At 44.3% G+C, this 8,013-nt stretch overlaps 2 protein-coding genes across 3 annotated transcripts; both read right to left on the reverse strand.

Annotated features, from left to right (window-relative positions):
• Positions 1-783: 783 nt before the first annotated feature.
• Positions 784-3,418, reverse strand: lratb.2 (lecithin retinol acyltransferase b, tandem duplicate 2; the record flags this gene model as incomplete). Its single annotated transcript, XM_014024587.1, is given in 5 exon segments — positions 784-936; positions 1,385-1,459; positions 1,532-1,637; positions 1,713-1,958; positions 3,381-3,418. Coding segments are annotated over 5 exon segments (603 nt in total), but the record flags the coding sequence as incomplete, so codon positions are not given.
• A 735-nt stretch (positions 3,419-4,153) lies between these two features.
• LOC106529233 (lecithin retinol acyltransferase) lies at positions 4,154-8,002 on the reverse strand. Of its 2 annotated transcripts, none has more exons than XM_014024589.1 (2): positions 6,643-7,997; positions 4,154-4,855 (listed from the first exon to the last, which is right to left on the reverse strand). In XM_014024589.1, exons 1-2 carry the CDS (start codon positions 7,180-7,182, stop codon positions 4,703-4,705), a joined length of 693 nt encoding a protein of 230 aa, XP_013880043.1. In that variant the 5' UTR covers positions 7,183-7,997; the 3' UTR covers positions 4,154-4,702. The 2 variants fall into 2 exon arrangements, 1 of the variants encoding a protein (XP_013880043.1); XR_001311613.1 differs by having other exon boundaries at positions 4,769-4,855; positions 6,511-8,002.
• Between the last annotated feature and the right edge of the window lie 11 nt (positions 8,003-8,013).

Consider the following 8,013-nt stretch of genomic DNA (forward strand, 5'->3'; position numbering starts at 1 on the left):
ACTTTTAATACTTAACTACAACAAATATCACATACTTTAAGACTTTTACTCAAGTTATATTCCTAAAGGAGACTTTAACTTTTATCAAAGTAATGTTTTGGTAAGATACTACTTTTACTGAAGTATCTCTCTGTGGTACTTTATACAACACTGATTAGGGCATTGARCTTTTATTTATTTTATTTTGATTCATGAGTGATATTTTACACGTTTTTTGTGGATTTTTCTGTAAATTCTAAAACAAAAACCACCACTAGAGGGAGACATCAGACTGAAAATGCTGCTTCCTGTGAGAAACTCAACTAAAACTAACAGGAACATTTTACACTTTAATTTTTTATTCGTGTTATAGTCTATTTAAATCTCTTTGTGAAACAGTTTTTCTTTGCTGTGGTTTGTTTTTTTACATTTCCAACATATTTGCGTCACCGCCCTCCTCATGGCTGACCTTCTTAACCACATTCTTCACCGACTCAGCTGCTTTAATCATCCCGACAGAACCTGCAGGAACAATGGCCGACCTGTCGCTCCGACCAATCAGAGAGCAGGAGGCCGAGCTGATCTGAGGTCAGAGTTAATCTGCAGCTGAAGCTCAGAAAAACACAATCTGACTTCTCAAAACTTTAAAACATCTTGGTCCTGTGATTTATTGTTATGGGTGACTCTCAGCTACTACCACACTAGATCTCATTATAAAGGCTAGGTTAGCTGTGGTGGCCAATCATTCATTTGTGTTTGTGATATTTTGCTAACAGAACAGACAGAAGCCCTGCGGCGCCCCACCTGAAAGGTCTGGAAGCTCATGACGGTCCCGTATCGGCAGTACATGACGAAGTGCTCACAGTTGTACCACAGCAGGCTGTAGGCCACGTCCCCCCGGAGCCGCTCGGCCCGCCGGGCCACCTCCTCCCCCTGCAGCGCCGCTCCGCCGCACATCTGCACCAGGATCAACACCACAGTTCAGGTCTGTGATCAGGGTCAGGTCAGAGGTCAGAGTGACATCAGGCCGTTTTAGGGGCGGACTGGCCATTGGGACTACCGAGACTTTTCCCAGTGGCCCMGGGCCMCACTGGGCCAGTGCAGCACTGGACCGGTGCCCAGGCCGGGCCGGGCCGACCGGGTCCAAACAGAGCGACACGACTCAAGTCTGAATTTAGACCTGCTCTACAACACATCCAGGCTCTTATTTTGAAAATCCATAGATTTGTTAAAAGGTCGAGGTGAAAACCTCTTCCTTCCTGTTTGATTTAAATACTGAAGTCTTCAGAGACTCTGTTAGACTGAAAAGTTCTAATCTGGTTCCACTTGTTTGGGTTTTCTGAAGAAAAACATTTCTGGTACTAATTATTTAACCGGATCAGGGGTTCTGACTGGTTCTGTCCACCTTGTCCATGGGGTTGACCACGATCTCGGCTCCGTAGGCGAAGTCGTCCACAGAGTCCACCCTCACGCTGCCACACTGAGGACAGAAACACAGGATCAAACACCAGCAARGCCTGCGGGTCAGAACCGGCCCGAGTCGGGTTCAGACCTTGGCCAGGACTCCCAGGATGAGCCTGGTGTTGGTCACCATCTGCTGGATCAGAACCGGGTCACTGGAGACCACCGGCAGGATGTCTGGGATGAAGTGAGCCACTCTGGAGGAGACGAAACAGAAAAGAGGAAACAAACCCCCGACCTGAAACGGACCAATCAGGTGTCAGCAGACTCACCTGCCGCCCCCCAGGTAGATCCCAAAGTGTGTGAAGAGGGTCCGAGGGACCTCCAGCAGGTCCCCCCTCCTGAACACCAGGTCATACTTCTCCTCCTCCTCCTCTTCCTCATCTGCTGCAGAGGAGATGAAGATCAGAGCGAGGAGCTGCAGAGGAAACATGCTGAGGAGACGCAGGACCAGGACCAGGACCAGGACCAGAACCAGGACAGGACCAGGAGTTCTCACAGGGGTTTTATCCTGCTGACTGGGGGGGGGCGGGGAGAGGATTAGAGTCTGCAGCAGGTTCAGAACTTTAACACCCTGGAGCTGCTCTGAGAAAGTTTCTAACAAAATAAAACAAATTAAACTGATAAAACAAAGAAAAGTAGAGAAACTGTTTTTCCTGTAAAAATACAGWGTGAATGTTTCCTGCTGAAAACTTCAGCTGATACCTGCTGAAACTGAGCTAAAATATTTAACAGGAAGAGTCAGCTCACTCTGAAAAACTGAAGGAAGCAAACAAAAAAAGAAACCTAACTTTGCAGAAAAACTGTACAAAAAGGAGCACAAATCTAGCTGAAAACAGCTAAAAGCTAAGAACCAAAACAGCTGAAAACATCTATAAGAAGCATAAACTGAAAAAAGTAGCAGAAAAAAAGCCCAGATAGTATTAAAAGTGGGAGAAGAGCAGAAAGAAGCAGATCTATAGCTAAAGTAGCATAAAAAAGCTAAAACTAATCGGCTAAAGGTGGCAGCCACAAGTTGAAATTAGCACCCAGATAAACAAAACTAGCAGAAAAAAATAAAGCCAAGTACAAAAAAGTGACAATTTGTAGTAAAATGGCTAAAATAGCTGCAATTTTCAGTAAAACAGCTAAAAGGTAGCTGAACTCAGCTGAAAAATGTTGTAATAGCTACAAAAATGGTTAGCTTAGAAAACCCAACTTTAGCTAATAGCAGCTAAGCATTAGCTAAAATTTCAGCAAATAGCTGAATATAGCAGAAATCATCTGTAAGAAGCACAAAAAGTTGAAAAAAAAAGCAGAAGAATGGCAGTTTAGTTGAAATAGCAGAAAAAGCTAAAACTAACAAAAAAGCAGCTAAAATTAGCACAAGGATGTGACAGAAAGCAGAAGCAGAACAAAATGTGTGAGGTGCTGTAAAGATTTAGAAACATTTTAAAGGAGTTTAAGGATGTAGCAAACAGCTCCATTCATTTTCAACGGCAAAAAAGTGGCTAAAAAATGAAATAGCTAAAAAAGTATAAAAAGCTGAAACATCAAAAGTCATGGCAGGCCTCACATGAATGAGCTGAACGTTTTCACATGTGAATTGTTGAAATGACACAAAAATTGTGGAACGAGTTAGAAATGGAAGAAAAAATTAACCATTGTGTGAATGATGAGAAGCTTCATCAGACAAACGAAAGCAGAGAGGTGAACACTTCTCTGATCAGACTCATTTAAGAGAKGCAGACTGAAAAATAAGCCTCAGAAAAAATGCATGAAGAACTAAAAGAGCCTGCACTTCCTGTTTTAAAGATTTGAGCTGAAAGACTTACAGAGTAGAAGTTTGTCTGTGCTCCTCAGCTAAAACTAAAGTCCTGCAGCAGCAGACACAGATTCCTGCATCTGGATGTAGAAATCTGTTATATTTGTTCCAAAAACAAGAGATTGTTGCAAAGAACCTGAAAGGCTGGAGGATCACCATCCTGCATGTTTGACACAGCTGATTTGTATAAATGAGTGATTGGACCTGCAGAGAAACACCTGAAACATGCAGGGTTCCTCCAGGACCAGGGTCCAGAACCACGGGTTTAGAAAGTAAAGTTAGTGACATCATCAGACTCTAAACTGAAACATTGTAAAAATCATCCACCTTTACCTGCAACGTTTTCAGGAATAATTAGCTGCAGGGTTTGAAAAGGAGCYGAAAACTAAACAGAACAGCCTCTAATTAATCAGAAAAATAACAAAATAATAAATCTAGTCAAGAAAAACCTCAAAATAAAAACAAGTCCAGAACCCAGATCACCTGAGCATCAAGTTCAGTCAGCTGTCTGACAGATTTAAGTCTAATTAAGCTTTAATACTAAAACACAAAGTAAATCTGTAATTTCTGTCAAATTTAGAATATTTTAAAACTTTCTAGTTGTTTTCCTGTGAAACTTTTATAATCTAAGCTGCAGTTTTCACTCTGTGGAAAGGATGCAGTTCACATGACTCACCAGCAGAGGGCGACAGTGCTTCACTCTTTAAACTGCTCTGAAAATGTCCCATGAGAGGAAAAAAAGGTAATAAAACTCTACACATAAAAACAGGCTGATTTCTAAAAACGACTTTCAAATATTAACTTTTATTGTTATGAAATTATAATAAATATTTTTTGTATATTTTCTTGCTTAACAGTAACATAAGACCAAAAAGAACCATTTTGTTTACAATAAATAAGGAAATGTTGCTCATGAAACAACACAGCTGGTCCTTTATTATTTTTATTTTACTTACACAGTAAAAACAAAGCGTTACCATAATGTAAAAATAAATTCTTTACAAAATCAGGTATTTACAGATATTTACACGTCACCTGTTTACAGCTGAAAATACAGTTTTAATGAAGTTTTCTGTCCTTTGGTTCAGAAAGTCTTGATTTATTCAAGTGATAAAGTGAGAAAACTGTGAAGAAGCTAAACAATCAGTTTGTGTCAATAAATGAAGATTAACAGGTTTAAATACGGTTTAAAGGAACCAAAGAACCAAAACCTGGTTTGATTTCAGAACAGGAAGTGACATCAGAACCACGTGAGGTCAGTTGGTTTATAAAACACCAACCAGGCAGAGTCTCTGAAGGGTCTGGGTCGGACCACCAGAACCTATGACCTGTTTCATGTCCCTGTTGTAGAGTTCAAACCTTCATTTGCTGCAGAACAGCAGCTAAAGTCCTGGTCCTGGTCCAAAACCAGGACTCGGCTCAGTCCAACACTGCAGGTGCAGGAGGTCTAGGAGGATCCTAGCTGGCCATCCACAGGGTGAAGGGGACCAGCAGGGACAGCAGGGTGGTGCCGGAGGACAATCCGAGACTCACCATGGACAGGAGGCCCAACAGAGCAGTCAGGACCACGAGCCGCTGGTCCCGGATCATGGATTTCAGAAACTCGCAGAACTGGAGACAGGAGAAAAACAGACCATCAACACCACATACAGGACCAGAGACAAGGTGGAGTCCAACATTCAAGACCACATACAGGACCAGAGACAAGGTGGAGTCCAACAGGACCAGAGACAAGGTGGAGTCCAACAGGACCAGAGACAAGGTGGAGTCCAACAGGACCAGAGACAAGGTGGAGTCCAACAGGACCAGAGACAAGGTGGAGTCCAACATTCAAGACCACATACAGGACCAGAGACATGGTGGAGTCCAACATTCAAGACCACATACAGGACCAGAGACATGGTGGAGTCCAACATTCAAGACCACATACAGGACCAGAGACAAGGTGGAGTCCAGCAGGACCAGAGACAAGGTGGAGTCCATCCAGAGAAAGGGTGGAGTCCAGCTGTCTTCTGGTCCAACCTTAGAGCCACAGCCAGCAGTAAGTCTCAACCTGAGACTTGTACTCTGGCAGCAGGTTGGAGTTCTGAGCCGTTGTTTATTTTTGCTCGGGGCCCCCTGAGGCCCCTCTAAGAGCTCCTGTTGGCCCTCAGCTTCCGTTCAGTGAACCTTTAACAAAAACAGACGGTCTCTGTGAGACGGCAGCCGTCTCTCAMGTTTAGGTCCAAAATGACAGGAAGTGAAACCTGATGAGGGTCAAGTCTCTGCAGCAGATCAAACACGTCTGCTCCTCATCACCTCCATTTTTAACATTTTATTTTYTGTTACAAATCATTTTATATTTGATATAAAATGAGTGTAGTCTGGGCTTATTGATCACAATTTATTTAAATATTCAATATATTTAATAAATAATTCTTCAAAGTGTTTGTAAAAGCCTGAAGGACTCAGCGGTTCTCACCACTAGGGGTCACTGTAAACAGCTGCTTCTGATAGATTTGAAGACAAAACCCTGTCACCTAACACCACAAAAACTGTTATAATTATTTCTAATTTATGCAGTCAAAATGTTTTTATTATTTATTTTAAAATTTTATAATTTGTTTCCAGATTTTGATCAAAAAGTTATAAAGTTTTAATCTAAAGGATGGACCAGGAAAAGAAAGAAGTCTTAGAAAAACCTTCAGTAACAATAAACTGAGTTAAACATCAGAACCAGACTGGATCTTTAAAGTGCTGAAGGACCTGGAAACTACAGGACTCAGCAGGTCCTTCATCATCCTCCTCCTCCTCCTCCTCCTCTTCCTCCTCCTCCTCCTCCTCTTCCTCAGTGTGGCAGACAGACCCTGGCTGCTGCTGGCTCCTTCAGGTCTGAATGCAGCTCTTGTTCTTCAGAGTTTTCCGAGGAGCGACCCAGATTTTCCTTTTCTGTGTAAACCCAGCCTGACACTCAGAGGAGGAGGAGGAGGAGGAGGAGGAGCAGCATGAAGAATTTCTGAACACTGAATTCAGAGCAGAATGGAGGAATCCACAGTTCAGTCATCAAATCCCTCAAAGTTTTATTTAAATTTGAGCGTTTTAACGGTGCGCTCTTTGATCTCTGCTTTTTGTTTCATCAGAACATCAGTTTTATGTCTGAATTATTTGATTTAAACACAAARGTTCTGAAACTGAGAGGAAAAGCAGCCGAGAACCTTCAGAACCTGAGCAGAACTTTAAAGGATTCGGTTCTGGCTGCCTGGAAGGAAATTATTCTGACTCTTTACCTGCAGGAGCTGAGAACAGAACCACATTCTGACCCCGCAGAGTCCAGCTGCTGGTTCCCTTCCTGTTCCATCAGAACCGGGTTCCTGGTCCACAGAACATTTACAGAACACTCAGAGGGTTCTGGTTCTCACCTGCTGGGTCTGCAGGCTCTGGGCCGAGCCGTAGCGGCAGTAGGTGACGAAGTGTTCGCAGTTGTTCCACAGGAGGCTGTAGGCCACGCCCCCCACCAGCAGCTCCGCCCGCCGGGCCACATCCTCCCCGACCAGCGGGCTCTGGACCACCACCCGGTCCATGGCATTCTGCAGGATCCCGGCTCCGTAGGCYAAGTCCTCCACGGAGTCCACCCGGATGCTGGCCCGCTTGGACAGGACCCCCAGCAGGAGGCGGGTGTTGGTGACCATCTGCTGGATCTGCTGGAGGTCAGAGGTCAGGACCGGCAGGATGTCCGGGATCAGGTGCGCCACACGGTTCTCCCCCAGATAGATGCCAAAGTGGGTGAAGAGGGTCCGGGGGACTTCCAAAAGGTCTCCCCTCTGGAACCGAACCGGGTCGAAGCGGGGAGGAGGCTGGGGGTCTGTGGTCGCTCTGGTGGAGGGGGGCAGGAGGCTGGACAGCTTGATGTGGGCCAGGAGGAAGAGGCGCTCCAGGAGGAAGGTCAGGGTGTCCAACATGACTGGAAAACTGCAGGTCTGACTCTGGTCCGGGTCAGAATCRGTCTGAGAGGACTCTGAGGAGAGCTGAGGGGTTTGGTCTGCAGGGAGAGAGGGAGGAGAGGGGAAGGGGGAGGGGATCCAGACCCAAACATAGAGGAGGGACCAGAGGAAGTCTTCCTGAGGTGTAAGTCCAAACACCAGAACATGAGTTCTGTTTAATGACGTGATGAGGAACCTTTAGTTAAACGGTAAATGGACTGTATTTATTTAGAAACCTTCTACCCAACCAGGACCCTCAAAGCTCTTCACATCTGTGTCCTCATTTACCCATTCACACATCACCCTGTGAGCTCTCTACAGAGCTAACAATCATCTGTGGAGACTCATCAGAGCCAATCACATTCACACACTGATGGGACATCACAGGTACTGGGGTTGTCTTGTCCAAGGACKCAYRKACTGYGACAGCTGGACATGGGATCAAACCYGCGACCTTCTGGTTCCAGGATGACTCCCCTAACCACTCTGCCACATCCYCCCTAACTAACCTTTACTGAACTAACCTTTAATTACCTAACATTTTTATTACCTAACCTTTAAATAACTAACATTTAATTAACTAACCAGTTATTTAACTAACATTAATTTAAATAYAATCTTTGGTAACTAACCTTTAACCTTGTTATTAACTAACCAGTAAATTAACTAACCAGTGAAATAACTAGACACCACATAGTGGTAACATAATGAGCCCCGCACGCACAAATGTACAGAACTCAGAAGTCTTTCTTCCTAATAAAAGTCATGTTACTAGGTGCTTCCCAAAATTGTAGTGGTTTGGGAGGGGGG

The sequence above is a fragment of the Austrofundulus limnaeus genome, unplaced genomic scaffold (genome assembly GCF_001266775.1).
Source record: "Austrofundulus limnaeus strain Quisiro unplaced genomic scaffold, Austrofundulus_limnaeus-1.0 Scaffold429, whole genome shotgun sequence".
Classification (NCBI taxonomy): Eukaryota; Metazoa; Chordata; class Actinopteri; order Cyprinodontiformes; family Rivulidae; genus Austrofundulus; species Austrofundulus limnaeus.